The following is a 19,605-nucleotide window of genomic DNA, read 5'->3' as shown; positions in this document are numbered from 1 at the left end:
CAAGTGTTTTATGTGCTCGTAATTTCAAAACTGTTTAATTTGTAATTTTTAAGAAAAGTAACTGTTGAGGCTGATGTTGATAAACATATTGTAATTTCAAAGACAAATTGCCTACTTGTTGAGTTTGAAATTGATTTTGTGTCAACATTAACACAGATATTCTGTGGTACAGTACCATGTACCATTTGATTAAATATACTTTTACATGCATGATATCATGTGTTTGTCATTTCTACACCGTACCGTTGTGCAGGCATAAAGTGAAAGCATGTGTTCAGAGATGCATGAGGAAAACAATATGAGGAGGTGAAGGTTGCAGTGTTGATTACATGTACTCTAGTTTTAGTTGACTAATTCTCTAAATAAGATTTTAGTCGGCTAAATCGGTCACCAGCGCTTTCGCCTATGATTTTTTCGCCTACATGGATTTGGTCTTTTCGCGTGGCACTTTCGCCGTGGAGGAGAGTGTTTTCACCTAACCTGTCTGGCCGTTTCGCCGCCGTTGAAGAGCCATTTCGCCTACGCTACGCTCAATTCTGCTGTCAGACTGTCCATGTTTGCATATTGTCCCTTTGTCATTTAAATATTATAGTGACTGTGACAGTGGTGTCAAACGGGGTAACATGTCTGTCCTTAGGTCGAACACCCTTAAATTGCTTTGGTCCGACCACTAAAACCTAACCTTAACCCTAACCCTAACCTCAGTAAGCGTGACGCGGGTGATTATCTAACATACCGACACGGGTGATTATCTAACCATTTAATTATTTGGATGCACCTGATTCCAATAGCTCTAATCTGTATTAATGTGACTATGGTGCATAGGATAGCCATGTGTAATGGTCACCGTTTGACAGTGTTGGGAAAGTTCACTTTCAAAATGAACTAGTTCAAGTTCAAGTTTAAAACTTCTAAAACGAACTAGTTCATTTCATAGTTCATAATTCTACATTTTGAACTAAAGTTCATGGTTCCTCAAAATGAACTTAGTTCTTTTTCGTTCTTTTTTTAACCATAATATTTTTATACTTTTGGCTATTCAAATGTATTTTTTTAGACGTTGCTGCAAGCTATTATTTGTCAAATCATTGACACAGCCCATATAGAACCACACACAGCAATTATTTCATCCAACTTAACATTGAGGTGCCCACAATATTTAGGTGCCCAGTGCCCAGTCTTCCTCACCCTTATTGTGAAGGCAGACGTTTCTAACCGTCCGCGTTGGTTAAAATAGCTGATCTACAAGCTCACGTTGTCTCGTCACGTGGATGAGATGCGTTGTGAGCTTGCAGATCAGCTATTTTGGCACGCAACACACGTCACACAACAAAGTAGTCAGGCTTTACTTGGGTGGGAGACAACGTAACGAGGAGGAGACTCAGCACCGCTCAGGCGCTCACATACAGTATGTACTGTATGTATGTGCGTGTCGCGTATTTGGAAATGACACCCGGGCTCCAGGCGGAGCCGCTCGATTGTCCACGACACTGCAAGCGGCGCGCAGGCCAGCGGCCAGGGCCGCGCGGCCGGCGGAGCGCCGCGCGAGTTACGAAGCCGTGGTGAATGCAATCGTTATATTTATGCCCAGGCCGTAAGGCCTGGGCAAGCCCACGATAAACGCCCTGTCCAAGCGACTACAATGGAGCGCTCCCTAGCTCCGCTTCAGCCAATCAAAAGCTTCAGTGGGCGGGGTTTCCCTGGAGCCCGGGTGTCATTTCCAATCACGCGTAGGTGTCTCCCTACAGCCAATGACCGACCAGCATTCCGGGTGATGATGTCAGCAGAGTTTGGTATATAAGAGCGCTCTCAATAAAGTCTTAACGGGCGAAGATATTAGGGACACAAGGCCAGCAGTGCACACCTTGTGGCGCGCTCTGCTTGCGCACAAGTGCCATGTGTGACCTGCGTATGTGTGAGGCACAAGTTGGCACCTCGACAAAGCTACCACACTCTGCTTGCGCAGAAGTAGGCCATGTGTGTGGCCTGCTTAAGCATGAGGTGTAAGTTGGCACCTCGACAGAGGTTATTAGTTATTAGTGTGGTTGCCTGACAGGGCAACACATTATAGTTCTAGGGAAACTTTACAGACATATGGGTAACGTTTATGGACTGTTTATAAACGTTTATTGACTCCTAGGCTATAGTGAATCAAGTGGGAATCAGTAGGGAATCAATTGGAGTGGGAATCAGTAGGGAATAAAGGAAGTGGGAATCAATAGGGAATCAATTGGTCGAGCTTCATGCATGACAGTTAGCTTACTGTTGAATATAGTCAGCACACTTCTAGATCTTTCTAGTTATTATTAAAAATATGTATCCACAACTTTCCAACATCCCATCGTGCAATGCACAGAAGGCAAGCGGCATTTCCTCGATGTGAGCTTGTATGTCTGCTGTTAACCGGATGTGGCCCGCAAATAATTCTATACAGTGAATTCTGGCGGAAACAGGTGGATAATATAATACGTGAACGGTCACAGCTTGACCATATCTCTGTCGGTCTGTCTATAACGCCTGACACTGTGGTCACCCTGACACATCACTGTGACGTCACTGTGATGTCAGGGGAACCACTCTTAACAGAATTGGTTTGCTGCTCTGACCTCACCCTCATGCTTGATGTCCCTTCTATGCCCATATAATTTATGCCCATATGTAGTGCACAATGTGATTGAACATGCCCATATATGATAATTCCCAGATCACACTTGCAAATTATGAAGGGTTTAACGGACATCCTTGTCCGTTTTATGCCCATATATGGAGAACCCTGTCCCATCAATATTAAGGGCATATCTGGGAATGCCCATATATGAGCATGTTCTGACATGCCCATATATGGGCATTACCAGATCACACTTGCAAATTAATCGAGGGGTCGAGGTCGCATGTCACCCTGAGGCGTCTTACTAGTATATCTGCTATTTTTCAATAGCTAAAGTAGGCCTATAAAATAATTCCAGACCCCTCCACCTTGTGCCCTATTAACTCACTATTGTGACGCCCCTGTGTCTGCCTGCCTACCGGGTTAGGTGGTTAGGCTAGGCCAGGGGTCTTCAACAGGGGGCCCGCAGGGATACTGCAGGGGGTCCATGTGTGTGTGTGTGTGTGTGTGTGTGTTAGAGCTGGGATACCCGACCGAAATCCGACGGGACCCAACAAGCCCGACGGGCTCGGGCTCGGGTCGGACGCATTTTCACAATTAATTGTCGGACGTCGATTCGGGTCGGACATAATTTTGATTCATAGAAAATAAAGTGTAAAACGATACAACTATCGTCTCTGTGTGTGCTATTTCCTTGTCTTTCTGGTGCACTGCACGTGGCTACGCTCAGTGCGTTGTCTTGACAACCATGCACACATGTTCATGGGGAAAAGGAAGTGAAGAAAAAGCGAACGAGTGAGAGATAATGTTGCCGCCAGCCGAGATAAAAGTTAACTTGTCTACGGTAAAATTTAAAGCAATTGAAAACGAAAGAGGGAAATCAGCGCCGCGGTATGGACGCATTTCAACGTAGTTGTCAACGCAGACATAATTAAAAAGTCCGATGTTGAATGTAGCCTTAGCCTAAAACCCATAAACCATAATGGTTGGATTAATAATAGTTTTTGATTAAGAAAGACGGCCAACTGGCCGTGGACTGGCCGTTTGTGGACGCTGGATATTAAAAGCAGATGTCAGATTCGTCTATGCTGGTAAGACTGAATACATTTTGATATTGATTGAACATGTGGAAAAGGTTTGTGTGTGAATACTTTATTAACAGTTTGTAAAAGAGGATTTTAAGTGTGTGACTGCAGCGAGTCACTGACTGCAGTCAGACAAGAGTCACCAGACGCGCAGTGCACGTTATAGCCTATTATTTAATAATCTAACGTAGCCTACTTGTGTAATTATTTAAAACACTTTCACAAGCCACAATGTGGCTTAATATTATTAAGGGTAACAAACAGGCACGCTGCATGCACTCACTGCACATTATAACACGTTTGCTAGTGAGTGTAAATCAGTGGCTTCCTCAAAGAAAAAGAAACGAGGCGAAAAAGCGTTGAAAACATAAGGTTCGGGCCTCGGCTCGGGTCGGACGCTTTTTCATGATTAATGCTCGGACGTCGACTCGGTTCGGACAGAAAACTGTCGGACACAGGTTCGGGTCGGACAGAAAAAATGGGCCCGATCCCAGCTCTAGTGTGTGTGTGTGTGTGTGTGTGTGTGTGTGTGTGTGTGTGTGTGTGTGTGTGTGTGTGTGTGTGTGTGTGTGTGTGTGTGTGTGTGTGTCATTGTTGTCAATATATACTGTAGTATTGACATTGTTCTCTTAATAAGGTATGTTTATAAATGGCAGTGGTACGCCACTTGTAGCCTACAGTACATGCATAATAATAAAATCATGAATATATGAATCTATTATTTTAATAGCACAGTATTGAATTGTATAAATAAATATAGCCTACAATATGTTGTATGTCTTCCAGGTAGGGGGTCCCTGCTCTATCTCCCCATCAGTTTGGGGGTCCCTGGCCTGAAAACGTTGAAGATCCCTGGGCTAGCCTACAGCTTTTATTTTGAAGTTGTAGACCATGTGATTGGTCTTGACATTCATGATGAGGTTTTTTTCCTGGACTAGATAATTGAATAATGGGCCTATTTTTATTTTGTCGGTTCCAAATCACAAAATGCCAAAATATGAATCACACAATCAGAAAAATTGACCATTTTCCTGATTTTTGTTTCAGGGTTACAAACGGACAATATTTGGATTTTTGTATTGGGAGGAAAAAATGAAAAATGAATCATGTACAATCAGAAAAATGGACAAACATTTGAGTATTTTCCTGATTGTGTTTCAGTGTTAGAAAATTGGAAAAAGAAGCAATATTATTTTTTTGCTCTCTAATACAAAAAAATCTAAAAAATAGATATTTAATTTTTCATTCCTTCCCAAAAAATGAAATTATACTAAGATCCCTAGACCCCACAAACGTTACCGGTACTTTAGTATAATTTTATTTTAGTTTAACGGTTAGAAAATTGGAAAATTGACCCAATATTAGTATTTTGCTCTAAAACAAAAATCTAAATAATTTATATTTGATTTTCCATTCCTTCCCAAAAAATCAAACTATACTAAGGTCCCAGGCCAGAAAAAGGTTCTAGGGATCTTAGTATAATTTTATTTTATACTAACAGTTAGAAAATTGAAAAATTTACCCAATATTAGTTTTTTGCTCTAAAACAAAAATCAAAAAAATAGATATTTGATTTTCCATTCTTTCCCAAAGAATCGGATTATAGATCCCCAGACCATATAGCTCTCCCTTCCTGTCAATAGACTCTTCAGCCAAACCTACAGACCAGTCAGTATGCTCTCCAACTTCAACCTCCCAGCTGTGTTCTCCTGAATTGAAGCCCCCTGAACCCAGAACATGGGCATACTTTGTGTTCCTCTCTGGGTTGCCAGGAAGCTGCTGCCATGTGTCTGCACGTCTCACACTGGTCAGGTCTTCAGACAGACAGAGCCAGCGGGATGCTGTGTTTGGGTCCAGAATGACAGGAGTGAACTTGACCTTCTCCTTCATCTTCTCCCACACTCTGAAGGTCAGGTTTTCCAGGTGTTTGGCCGCGTCTATCAGAGCTCCAGAGACCAGCTGTGGTTCTGACAGTTTACACTGGACTCTGGCGCTGGTCTGAGTGTGCTGAGAAATGACACACTGGGTTTCTGCAGCTCTTGTTCTACAGCAGAGATGCTGTCTGAGAGAGAGGAGATCTGCTCCTGAATGATCTTCATCTCTCTGCTGACAATCTCCCCCTTCTGCTCCTCTTCCTCCCTCAGAGCAGCCAGTCTGGTCTTCTCTTCCTCTCTCAGGAACTGGTGCATCTTTTTAAACTCTTCTTTGATCTGCTTCTCTGTGGTCACCACCTGCTTCTTGTTGTGTTTAACCATTTCATTGTATTTCTGTTCAACCTCTTTGTATTTGTTCCTCTTGTCCTGTAGAGACTTGAGGTCAGGCTTAGGTTGGTCCTTCAGGTTGTTGACTGCTTGTCCAATAGGAAGCAGCCTGTGACCAGTGTGGTGAGGGAAGTCATATAAATGACACACAGCTCTCTCTTCGTCCTCACAGAACAGTTTAGGCTCCTCTGGATGTTTACTACAATACACCTTGACTTTCTCCTCACATGACTCAGCTTTCTGTCTCTCAAAATAAAAGTCTGCTAGTTCTTTAAGTTTAAAGTCAATTGCTGCGCCCTTTGATGCTTTTCTCTTACAAATGGGACAGTTCTTCTTCTCAGTTTGTTCCCAGAATTTCTTCAAGCAGTTTGAACAGAAGCTGTGATGACAGCTCAGAGATACAGGGTCTCTGAAATTCTCTGAACACACATAGCAGTTCAGGTAGCATTCAAGGAAGGTTTTCTCTGCCATTTCCGTTGGTTTGCAAAGTGTCTTTAAATAACACGACTCACCAGCTCACATCCAACATCAACTCACTGACCAGAGAGTCTCCAAACAGTGCTGTAGAGAAAACAAAATAATGTTCAATAAGTGTGATTTTATGCAGTATCACCTAAATCCCATAAACCTGTATTGTTGGGTATACTGTAAATGGTACAGCTTTGAATTGCATCACAGCAAAGTTTAGCAATGATAGCATTTACTCTATTGGTAAGCTGTCTTACCTTGTGAACCACCTAAATCCTATATTGAACATTATTCCCATGGTCTACACTAAATATCTTTGCTGAAAATAGCCGATCTACAATCTCACAATGCGCCACAATGCAATGCGAGCTTGTAATTCAACTCTTTTCTGTGAATGTTCAAAGTGGTTAAGTGCTATGATGCCTCTCAACATAACCCTCCATCTAACTGTCAAAAATCAACGACCCTCCCCAAGATAAGATGAACCCTCCCTAGGGGTGTCACAGTATATTGTGATATTAAAATGTGACAACAATATTCTTTAAATACTGAGAGAAGATACATATTTTAGTGTGCTGATTAAGTTTACAATAACAATACACAGTCTAGATGTCATCCTGAATGACATTCAAAACGGAGTAGCTCTATAATTAAAAACAGCTGTGTTTGGAGGAATGCCAGCAATGGGAATAAAACAGGTGAGTGTAATCAAGGTTCATTTATATTGAAGAAGACCTGTTTATGTCATCACACAGCACGTTTCTGTTCACGGGAAGTAATTAAGGGTTATTTTCAATTTTGTTATATCTGGTGTTAGGAATGCTCATAATTTATGATTACTAGCCGCAAATTGCAACACTAGATTTTTTTTTTAATCTGATGAATCTAGGGTTGCAATACCTCTCCATAGGCAGCCAATGCATCAAAACGGATTTTAGCTATCTGATTGTATTAAACAACGTCAAACTCACCAATATTGGGGCTGTATGGAAAGCTTAGAGTATCCTCTTTCTATCTGCAAAGTGTTTGTTTCATAAAAACCCAGCGTAATGTTATGGGCTACTTTCTTTTTTTTTTTTTTTTTTTAATAATTTTTATCCCACGATTTTGCAACCCATTTTTTCACCCAGTGCCAATTGCCTATAATCCTGGGCTCTGCTCTCCCTCTGCCGCGCCTGGGGAGACAACGGACTGACCTCATGCTTCCTTCAATGCATGAGTAGTCCCAGTTGTTTCTTTTCACCTGACAGGGGGGATTTTCCCCGGGATGGACGTAGCGCGTGGAAGGAACACGTTATTCCAACCAGTTCCTTTCCCCTCCATCAGGCGCCCCGGCTGGCCAGGGGGAGGCATTATTGAGACCAGGATTACTGCATGTTTTTGTGAGGGTATCAACCCTAGGAGGCACGGGGAGAACATGCAAACTCCACACAGAAAGGCCCTATCGCCAACCCCACCTAGGGTGTGGGTTATGGGCTACTTTCTATCAAGAAATTCAGTTCAGGTGATAATTTTTTCTAAGTGCTGGAGTTTGGAAGTGCTTGTGGGAAGTGACACAGCAGTCCTGTGTACCAGCTGGTCCTAAATGTCACATAGCAGGGACATGGTGTTATAGAAGAAGAGCGCTTCCAAAGTTCAACACTTAAGAAAAAAAACAAAACATGTCTGCTCAGACTTATTGGATATTTATGAAACAAACACTTTGCAGATAGAAAGAGGATACTCCAAGCTTTTCATACAGCCCCAATATTGGTGAGTTTTACATTGTGTAATACAATCAGATAGCAAAAAACTGTTTTGATGCATTGGCTGCCTATGGGAGGTATTGCAACCCTAGATTCATCAGATTAAATTGCGGCGGCTATATGATTACCATGGATAAGCTCTAAGATTGAAAAAAGCGTGAAAGATTTTTAATTTCACTGGGTCTTTTAAAATAGCAGTTTGTTTAGTTAGGATGTTTTCAGGCAGTTACAAAATTGTCTTTGATTTGAAACTATCTTTAAATAATAATAAGACTCACCAATTCACACTCCACTCCACTGATTAGGTCTCCAAACATTGAGATCAGGTGTAACACACCTACAGAGAAGAGGGTGATAGGTTCAGGACTGGTTTGAAAGACATTTTATGAGGTTATGGTTATATTCTATTAAAGACAGAAATACACAATCAAATATGATTGGAGGGGGGGGGGTCTCTAGAGTTCTCTAGTGATTGCTGCATTTCACAAATAACAACCAATAAAAGGCAACACATGCAATCATGAACGTAAACTCACTTCAGTGACACATACTGTGTTGTGTAGACTCAGACTCCTGGATAGGACTCTCAGTTGGAGCTGTTTCTTCTGCTGCTGCTAAACATTTACTGAGGGAACTCAGGCAGCCACTGATCAGGTGTAAGTGGGAGCAGGTGAGAGGGGTGGAGCTAGGCCTAGGTGGAGCCAATTCATGGGGATTGAGAGTGACAGCAGTGGAGAGGGGTGGAGCCAGTCCAGGGACAATAGGCCAGGGGGAAGGGTTGGTGACTAATATGATATTTCTACAAATGTATCGCAGTTCTGTTCAAGAATGAAATTTATTTTAAGTTCCGTCAGATAACTCACAAATAGAATGAACCAATAAAGAATGAACCAATCTAGAATGAATGAACCAATAATAGGCTATTTTATTATTGAAACGTGAAGGCAAGTGTATATGTATTTAATCTTGACGTTCAGGCTTTTTCTCCCTGCTCAGCACAATTAGAAAACCAGCATTAAACAAATATAATACTCTTTTTTTCTACGGAAAATTGTCCTTAATTAAGAGTAAACTGAAAACTGAAGTCTGTTTAGAAAGAACTGAGTGCATGAACCAGGATCAACTGAGAGAAGGACTTTTTCCCATTAAAACACAACAATTATTCTAGTCCCAAAACAAATTAGCACAAACCAAACCTGATAGCACCTCTGAAGCAGCTGGTTCTTTCTTTGGCCAGCAATCTGACCTCCATCACTCTTCATTTTGAACCGATAAACTCAACAAAAACGAAATTCACATTAAATGAATCCTGATGAAACGACTTGACTTTAACAAAAGTTAAGTTACTTAATGTACACTCCAATCAGTAACCTTTTCACCAAATTTGCAATAAATAAAAGTAGGCCTATGTCATTGAACCGGTTCTGGGGGACTGCCCCATAGGTCAAACTCCCTTTGGGTCTACTGAGGCTAGGGTTAGGTTTGGGCATAGTTTTACAGGGGTTAGGGTTAAGGTTAGGTTTAGTTTGTCGGACCAAAGGGAGTTCGACCTAAGGACATGTTACCCCGGTTCTGTGTGTAGTGTAGCGCTGTAGTGCTGAAAATATAAACTAAATGAATTAGTGTCCACCATGTTTTAATGTGTGCTGGTGTGGCCATCACAAGGACTATAAAGTACACATGATGTGAAAATTTACTTTTGACTGGTTTTGTAGCAATTGTAATTTTAGACCTTAATTGTCAAATGTTGAATCATGTTCTAATGTATAGGCCTACTCTACACAACACCATATTAAATATTGTATTTCTTAACATTTTGAAAGAAAAATAAAATTTAAATATTATGTCATGTTCCCACTCTTCCTTATAGTCTGAGCGTTTTGGGCAGTATGTTGATGGAATCGTGCACTTTATGATAGAAGCATGACATTTCGCACACATACAAAATGGAACATTTTTGGCTATAGGGAAACTTGTGGGAGCCAATCAAAGTTGGGCTCTCATAGACTTAAACTACACAGTAAAATAATACACAAAATGACTATGCTTTAAAGGGGTGGTGACATCCAAAAATAAATTTTGAGTTTTGTATGCTTTTTTTTAATGTTTCCTGGCCTCAATTACACCAAAAAAACACCAACTTTTAACTTGCAGTCGTTCCCCTGTTATCTGTGGTTTTTTGACGATTTCTGCATAATGAGGCTCTGATGCTCTGATCATTGGCTCTCGGACAATGTCGTCACAAGCAGTTAGTGCACCCCCCCCCCCCTCCTCCTCCTCCTCCTCCTGGGCTCTACTCTCTCCTAGTCTGGGATCACTTCACTTTACGAGGTTTGATCCGGTCGGGAGCGGAAACCACTTTACGTCATGTTGTAGTCCTAGACGGACTACACTTTGGCCGGAACTATCAACCGGATTCAGTTTTAACCCAAAATATTCCCCTGCACCCAAGGACATAGTTTTATAGGGCCTACCTTATAAACACCTTGATGCGGCGTAGTTTTGCTTTCGAAAAATTCGTTTGGTATGTGCATCTTTTAGTCCAACTCGTAGCGACTGGCAAGACTACACTAGGCTTCTCGAGCATTTTAATAGTGATTGGGGAAACAAACGAGGGGAACTAAATCAAAGCGACGCCGCTTCTTCTAGTGGTTTCCGCGCTTTAGGCGGAAACCAAACGGTCTGTTGTGAACGAACACCAGGCTTTCTCCCGAGAAAGACTGGTAGGCGAGGTTAACTCTCTCCCTGTCTGTATTTCTCCACAGCCCAAGTTTTGAGGAAGTAATCTCTACATTATATTGTCCTTTAATTGTAAATATGGGCATATAAAATACATGTGTCCATTCAAATATCTTATTTACATCAATATCCTTCATATCAAGTAGTCAGTTTATGCTTTTGTGAAATAGTGAAAATCGCTATGTATCGCTATGTATTTTCCGCCCTGGCTGGGTCCGTGGACAGCGCCTCCCTCCTCATTACCGAGGCCGAGGACAGCGCACTTCTCCCGGGGCAGCAGAGCTCCGTGGAGAGCCTACTATAACTCCATGCTGCCCTGTCCTCCCCCCCACACACACGGGCACGTCTGCGAGCAGACAGTAAAACGCTATGATAACACAAGCAATAGGTGGTTCTCTAAACGGAGGCATTTAGCCAAAATATGTTACTATAATAACTACAGAAGCCAGAAGGACCGTGAAGTTTGTTCTGCTTCTGCAGCGCGGAGCGGAGGCTGAGCTATTGAAACGTTACCGCGGACGGTCTAAATTCAACTCCGCGGGGGTACAGATGTAACCACAGAGATCCGGTAACCTCGGTCCCGGGGTAAGAAAAAACACTCGCGACTCTCGATGCTGTTTGTGTGTGCCTCGTCAGGGCTCAGCTCAGCCTCTGTGTGTCAGTGTGTGTGTGTGTGTGTGTCACAGTGTGTCTTGTACCAAAGCAAAGCAGCGAAACACATGCATCGTGTCTGCGAGTGCGAGCATGCATCTCTCGGTCATTGTTTTTGAGCCGGGGCGGACCTGTGTGTGTGTGTGTGTGTGTGTGTGTGTGTGTGTGTGTGTGTGTGTGTGTGTGTGTGTGTGTGTGTGTGTGTGTGTGTGTGTGAGAGCGTGCGTGCGTGCGTGTGCGTGGCCAGTGGCCACTTTGGGTACCATAGTTTGAGAACTGCTGGCCTATAAGGGCTGAAGTGAGTGATTTGTATTAATAATCAAAATCCAAATGATTGTAGTGGAGAGATGAAGTGCATTTGCCTCTGAGATGTAGTGGAGTAGAAGTATAAGAATTGAAAATTGGAAATACTCAAGTAAAGTACAAATATTCAAAATTGTACTCAAGTACATGCACTATATTAATATTTGTTAGAATGAGTGGGAGAGAGAGGCTCCCCTAGTGGTGAGTTTAGAGTATTTCAGGTGACAGACCGTTTTTCATGACACCTAAACAGAGAGGACCAGGGCAAAGACTTTTATGATTGGTAAAAACAGAATGTCATTTGACCTTTAAGTAGCATGTGAGGGGTCAAACATTTTTTCATGATTCTGAATTGTATCGCACGAAAAAGATTCTTTGGGCTGATTCAGAATCATGAAAAAACCCTAGTTTGACCCCTCACATGCTACTTAAAACATATTTATTTTTTGTATTGGCTATGAGAGCCCAACTTTGATTGGCTCTCACAAGTTTCCCAAGACAAATCTGCGATGTCCCTATAGCCAAAAATGTTCCATTTGGTATGTGTAGTGCCCAGTCTTCCTGTGACTGAGCTCATCACTTTCAGCTACAGTTCTATAGAAGCTAGAGGGAGTGTGAACCAGCCTTTACTCAGTCAGAGTGATACAGGTCGCACTCAACTGTTAATCAGTCAGTCAGTCACAGTCACTATATAGTTAGAGATAACAGCCAAGACTACATTCCATATTCTACACTTGAGTGATTTCTCCTCCTTGTGGTCTGTAAATGTACTGCTATTGAACAGAACCTATCATCATTTTATGTGGACAAAAAACAAGATCCTTACAGTTTTTTTTCGATTGCTAAAACACATTTTTCAAAACTGTACGTTTGTTTCAAAACTGCACACACAAAACTCCAAACATCAAACACAAATTGCTAAACCCTGGCATCCCTTTGCAAAACAACTCTTTGCCATCAAATCTCTTAACATGTTCACAAAATGGAACTCGTGTTTTCATTTGGTAAACACAGCCATATTTTCACATGACACACACATGCATTCATTGAATAAACACAACTAGCTTTTGGCTGAACACTACCAAGCATGAACAGAACACTGAAGAGCAAAATTGAAAACACAATTGTCGAAATGGAACACACTGAATGAATGTCAATTACTCTGGTAAATGAACCAATTCCCTTTTTGTAAAATGACCCAGTGTATGCCCACTAATCTCATAGACAAACATAAAACAGCACACAAATATGCAGACAAAACATTTTATTGACTGTAGGTCCAAACGTTTACCCCCAAACACTCCAAACGCTTGTAGATCGGCTGTTTTCAATAGTTTTGTGCGACAGTCTTGTATGATGTAGCAGGGCTTTGCTTTACCAAAAGACGTACACATTTGAAACTTCGAGATACAAGTTTTCTGCCCGAGAGTGACAATATTTTAGTGATTACAGTATGTTGCGAGGAAAACGTTGAGATAATAGCCATTTTGGTTAGAACTGACTGAAAATAACTTTGTACTTCAAGTTTAAAATTATACTAAATCATATTTTTTCAAGTGTCCAAATAAATTCCAAATATTATCAAATGATCTCGCGGCACCCCTGGACTGCCGTCGTGGCACCCCAGGGTGCCCCATCACCCACTTTGAAAACCCCTGGCCTAGAGTGCCGCATGAAGCCCTGACAGGCCTCAAAGCCCACATCTCCACAAGCCTCCTCCATGGCCTGAAGCAGTGGGACCAGGCTCTGAATTGCTCGCCTGACCCGAAAGTTTAGAGATTTGAATATTTGTGTGTTGTGGATTGATGCTTTGAGATTTTATGTGAGAAGTGTGTGCAAACCTGAAAAGTGTGTCTTGTGTTTTGACAACAAGGTGATGTGAAATTTACATCAGAGTGTAAAGAAGGAAAGTCAGAGTCTAATATGATAAGGAAATCTGAAGTAGTAACAAATTGAGTCAAGCGATTGGGGACAGAAGTAAAGGTTGTGAAAATTGTGCTTAATTTTAGTTTTTTGTGTTTTAGCAATCGAAAAAAAATGGTAATTGGTATTTTTAAACTATGTCTATATTATCACTGTGTGTGTGTGTGTGTGTGTGTGTGTGGGGGGGGGGGGTGCGTGCGTGCGTGCCTATGTGTGTGTGTTTTGGGCATGAGTTTGTGGTTGGATCAACTTGTTCTTAAGATTGCGTAAGAAAGTGTGTGTGTGTGTGTGTGTGTGTGTGTGTGTGTGTGTGTGTGTGTGTGTGTGTGTGTGTGTGTGTGGGGGGGGGGGGGTCTTTAAAGTTGTACTTGTCCTATTTTCAATCCTTTATATTTCACCGCTATTAAAAATACGTGTGGACACATTAGAAAGCATCATGCTGTGAAAGCAATTCATTTGCATGTACAGTACAAAGATCATTTCATATAGTTTTATAGTTTGAAATGGAATTCTAACCAGCTGTAATGTTGCTCTGAAGAGAACAGGAAGTGAAGACAGGAAGCTTGGAGCAGCACATGATGCTTGCTGTGTCGACTCACTCACCACAACAACCATGGCAAAAGGACTGTTTCCTAAAACCATATAACATCAGAAACAAGTTAAGTGATCATATCCCTATTTACAGGCAGCCTGTAATAGATTACAGTAGCTGAACAAGGAGAAACACTGCCTGGCAAGCAGAAGGTCCCATGTTCGATTCCACAGGCCCTGGCAATGTGTAGAGGCAGGGGTGTCGCTCCAAATCCTGGGGGGATTGACTGCGGGCCCCCCATGAATGTTAAGTGCTGCGCTGCGAGCTTGTCGATCTGCTATTTTTTAAAAGTCGTGAGAATGTGTGCAAATCTTTGAATATATGTATTTTTTAAGCAAACATTTTGTAACAAAATATTTTGAGATGGGGTCCGTAGCCAAATACATATAATTTTGGGGGTCCTTCACATGAAAAAGTTTGAGCACCACTGACATAGAAACATAGGTTTTAAAAACAAACCTTAGAAGGATTTGAAATATTCAAAGACTTGCAAAAATGTTCACGATTTTTCAAAAATAGCAGATCTACAAGCTCGCAGCGCAGCACCCGGTGCCACGCTGTGAGCTTGTATATCAGCTATTTTTCAATAGCTAATTAAAGCTCCTCCACCTTTTTTTTTTTTTGAACTTGATTGTTTTTTATTTGCATTTTGTTTCATGTATTTAACATTGCAAGGTCAACATCATTACATTTGTGTTTTTGTTTTTTTGTCATACATGACACAAAGCAAAACCAAACATTTTTTTTTTTTTTTTTCATAAACATTACACCCATTACAATAAACATTACAAAAATAAACCCACACACATACAAATACCTCTGCCTTGAGGAAAGGGTTGGGGAGCTCTTTGGCCCCCTCTACCGGTGATCTTTTTTTTTTTATTTTATTTTATTTATTTTTTTAACTCTGCAAGACCATATTTTCGGCTTCCATATACTCGGACACTATGCCCCATTTTTTCTCAAATATATCAAGCTTTAACTGTAGCTGGGCTGTCATATGTTCCATCTTGTATATCTGCTTGACTTTTAGCTTCCATTGTTCTACTGTTGGTGGGTTTGTCTGCCTCCAATTCATTGTTATGATTTTTCTTGCTACCGTCATCAGAATATGCATTATGTAACACTTGTCATTATTCAACCTTTGTTCATGTGAAGTGTCAAGTATTGCCGACAGTGGGTCCATAGATATGTTTACTTTGAAGATTTTGTCCAATTCTTTTTTATGTTATTCCAATATTCTTTTATTTTCGGGCACCCCCAAAATAAATGAGTATGATCTCCAATCATATCACAATTTCTCCAACATTTGTTATTTGCGTTTTCACTATAGTGCGATGTCACCATGGGAGATCTAAAGAATCTAATTTTAGTCTTCCAGTCAAATTCTCTCCATAGTTGTCTCTGTAGCCCGCCATGGCATTTCGAGCATATATTTTCCCAGACATCATCTTCTATCGTTGTAATCAACTCCATTTCCCACTGTCTCTTTATGTGAAGGGTATTGTCAGACATATCCAATCTTAACTTTTTATATATATGCGACAATTGTTTTTTGGTTGGCGTAGGGCGTTCAGAGATTTCGATAAGATGGGTTTCTATATTATTTGGTTCTTTTTTAATTGCTTCCCAATCTTTATGTTTCGTAATATAGTCTCTAATTTGCATGTATCTATACAGATCTGTTGATGGCAGATCGAACTGTTGTTGGAGTTGTAAAAAAGATTTAAATATATTCCCATGCATTAACTGGTTTATCGTTTTTAATCCTTTCTCCGCCCATCTTTTATAAGCACTATCCCACATGGATGGAATGAATTCTATGTTCAATGCAATTGGCATGGCTCTTGATAGAGCCACGACTCTCTTTAATTGTTTTTGAATAACATCCCAAATTTTCAATGTGTTTTTAATCCATATATTATTTATTTTAATTTTTTTACGTGACTCTAAACTGAGAAATGGGAGTGTGGATAGTGCTATACCTGGTAATGCATTTTGTTCGATCGATACCCATCCTGTCTCTACGTCTCTAGACGCCCACGCCACCACGGCACGCATATGTGCTGCCCAGTAGTACATTTTCATATTCGGCAAACCTAGCCCTCCTTTCTCTTTTCCAGACATAAGTATTTTCAGCCTTATTCTTGGTCTCTTGTTTTGCCAAATAAAATGTGATATTAATTTTTCTAATAATTTAAATAATAATTGGGGAACTAAGATAGGGATAGATTGAAATAAAAACAGAAGTCTTGGCAGAATGTTCATTCTGATTGTCTCTATCCTTCCAAAGAGGGACAGAGGCAGCAGGTCCCATCTATTCAAGTCCTTTTTTATTTCTTTAATTAATTTGTCAAAATTTGCCTGATATAACTGTGTAGGTTTGGGTGTAAGATTCACCCCCAAATATCTAAATCCCTGATTAGATCTCCTAAATGACACCAGGTCATCTAATTGAGATGGCCAATCGCCTGCTATCATCATCGCCTCCGATTTAGTTGTATTGATCTTGTAACCTGATACTGCACTGTATTCATTGAGGTTTTGTAGAAGAGCTGGGACCGACGTCAGGGGTTTTTCCAAAAATAATAAAATGTCATCTGCGAAAAGGGATAGTTTGTGTTGTTCATTTCCTTCATCAGATATTCCCTGTATAAGAGGATTGGATCTAATTAATTCTGCCAAACATTCAATGCTTAAAACGAACAGCGAAGGCGAAAGGCTGTCGCCTTGCCTCGATCCTCTCTCTAAAGGAAAAAAGTCTGAACAGCACCCATTTACTCTCACCCTGGATTTGGGCTTTTTATAAAATGTATTAAACCAGCTAATAAACGTATCGTTAAATCCCATATGACTCAGGGTCTGCTTTAAGAAGGCGTGGTCTAAGTGATCGAACGCTTTTTCAGCGTCCAGGCTGAGTAGCATTGATGACACATCTCTCTTCGCAGCTATTGATTGTAAATTAAGGGCTCTCCTAATGTTGTCCGTCCCCTGACGCATATTTATGAACCCCGTTTGATCTGGTTTTACCAGTTTTTTTATATGTTTTTGTATCCTATTCGCTACAATTGAGGTTAAGATTTTAAGGTCTACACACAAGAGACTTATAGGTCGATAGGACGAGCATTGTGTGGGATCTTTGTTCTCTTTATATATAACACTAATTATAGCGTCTGCCCAGGACCCTGGTGGGTCTCCCTCTGTCAGGGCATAATTATATACTCTGCAGAGAAGTGGTGTTAACTCTTCCACAAATGCTTTATAATATTCCCCCGCATAGCCGTCCACTCCAGGCGATTTATAATTTTTTAATTTAAGAATACTATCTCTAACTTCTTCCACCGTAATGGGCAACGTCATACTGTCGGCTTCTTCAGCTGTAAGTTTTATCAGGTTAATAGAGTTTAGGAACGTTTCAATCTTTTCCTTTTTCCCCGGTTCATTTTGTCCTTTATATAATTTTCTGTAATAATTAGCAAAAGCCTCACTAACTTCTTTGGGTTGTGTTACTATCTGGTTGCTATTTGGACATGTTATCTTATGAACCATTCTATTTGCCTGTGCCTTGCGTAACTGGAAAGCTAACAGTTTACTTGCTCTATTCCCCCATTCATATTGTTCCCTTTTTGCAAAACGTAATGCTCCCTCGGCTTTATAAGTTAACAGGTCATCTAGTTTTTGTCTATTTTCTTTTAATCTACGCAGTATTTCAGGATTTCTTCGTGTTTGGTGCTCTAACTCTAATTTCTTAATTATACTCTCTAGTTGTATTTGCTGAGCTTGCCTTTTCTTTTTCTCTCTTGAGGATATAGCGATGAAATTACCTCTCATCACAACTTTGGCTCCTTCCCATAAGATCGCGGGGGAGACAGTGCCATTATCGTTGGAAATCAAGTAGTCTATTAATTGGCTTTGTATTTCTTGTTTTATTCCTTCCTCATTCAACAATGACACATTAAGCCTCCAATATTTAAACTGCTTATTTGATGTTATGTTTATTTTTAATCTGACTGGGGCATGATCTGATATGGTAATAGGTTCTATCGTGCAGCTGCTAATCCTGTAAGTATCCACTCCTGAAATCAAAAACATATCTAGTCTTGAATAAGAACCGTGCACTTGGGACATAAAGGTGTAATCCTTTTCTCTGGGGTGTAGATGGCGCCAAACGTCCACCAAACCTAATTCACTCATCATTGCCATTAATGTGATTGATTTTCTCGACACCGGTCCTCTTTCTGCTGGCAATCTATCCATAGATTGACGTAAAACACTCCTCCACCTTAAGCTCTGAATTATTGCAACACGTTGGTCTGTGCTAACAGCTGCGTCCAAACTTCTGCCATCCACTAGGACATGACTTGGCTAAACACACTCCAAATCCGTGGTCCCCAAACTTTCGATCGAGAGTCACATGCAGCACTGAATGGAAACATACATTCTATTTGTCTCCATGTGTCAAGGTGGTCCCTGGACAAGACACTTAAACCCTAACTGCCCTCACTGGTTTTAGAACCAATGATAAATAATATCCTTGCCTGACATGGAAGCAAAGCACTGAATGGAAACATACATTCTATACATTTGTCTCCATATGAATACAACTGTGAAGACCTGGTCAATATCAATAACCATCGTTATGTCTCCATATGAATACAACTGTGAAGACCTGGTCAATATCAATAACCATCGTTATGTCTCCATATGAATACAACTGTGAAGACCTGGTCAATATCAATAACCATCTTTATGTGTGGCTGTTCCAACTGTCATTTGTCTCCTGATGGTTTTAGTGACCTCAGCAGGGGTGTAAAGTAACTAAGTACATTTACTCAAGTACTGCAGTTCAGTACAATTTTGAGATATTCTTTTCTGGAGGTTTTCCAATTGTCAATACTTTTACTTCCACTACAGATGTCCTGTATGGGCAGATTGGGCACATATCCGTTTTACATCACACTGACATCACACTGACACAAGCGTGTGACGCGGAAGATGACTTGAATTATGCAGATTTCGATGACTGTACAGCTTTTCCTGAAGAGAACAAGGATTAGTCAAGATCTGAGTTGTCTGAGGCGCAGACAGAGGACATAAGACATAAATAAGACCTGGGGAAAAGAGAGCCAACGCTGTAAACGTTTTCATTGTGGATAATGACAAGAGCATTACTGACAACATTGTTTATAGTGAACTCGGATAATGGGCATAAAGGGACATAGACAGATAC

At 40.8% G+C, this 19,605-nt stretch overlaps 1 protein-coding gene and 1 pseudogene across 2 annotated transcripts in view; both read right to left on the bottom strand.

Moving 5' to 3' along the window:
* Window positions 1-6,425, bottom strand: part of LOC308284197 (zinc-binding protein A33-like) — a 38,186-nt pseudogene extending 31,761 nt beyond the window's left edge. Inside the window, exon 1 of the transcript in view lies at window positions 5,490-6,425. The product of the transcript in view is annotated as a zinc-binding protein A33-like (transcript). The remainder of the gene's footprint in view (window positions 1-5,489) is intronic.
* Window positions 1-19,605, bottom strand: part of LOC308283111 (E3 ubiquitin-protein ligase arih1-like) — a gene marked incomplete at both ends in the record, with an annotated part of 62,896 nt that overhangs the window by 40,939 nt on the left and 2,352 nt on the right. The window contains one exon of the mRNA XM_080723494.1: window positions 10,426-10,460. Coding sequence (XP_080579620.1) covers window positions 10,426-10,460 — 35 coding nt within the window. The remainder of the gene's footprint in view (window positions 1-10,425; window positions 10,461-19,605) is intronic.

This window comes from Nannobrachium achirus (assembly GCF_963921795.1).
Source record: "Nannobrachium achirus genome assembly, chromosome: 4".
In the NCBI taxonomy this organism is placed as follows: domain Eukaryota; kingdom Metazoa; phylum Chordata; class Actinopteri; order Myctophiformes; family Myctophidae; genus Nannobrachium; species Nannobrachium achirus.
This window is presented reverse-complemented; position numbering and strand designations above follow the sequence as displayed.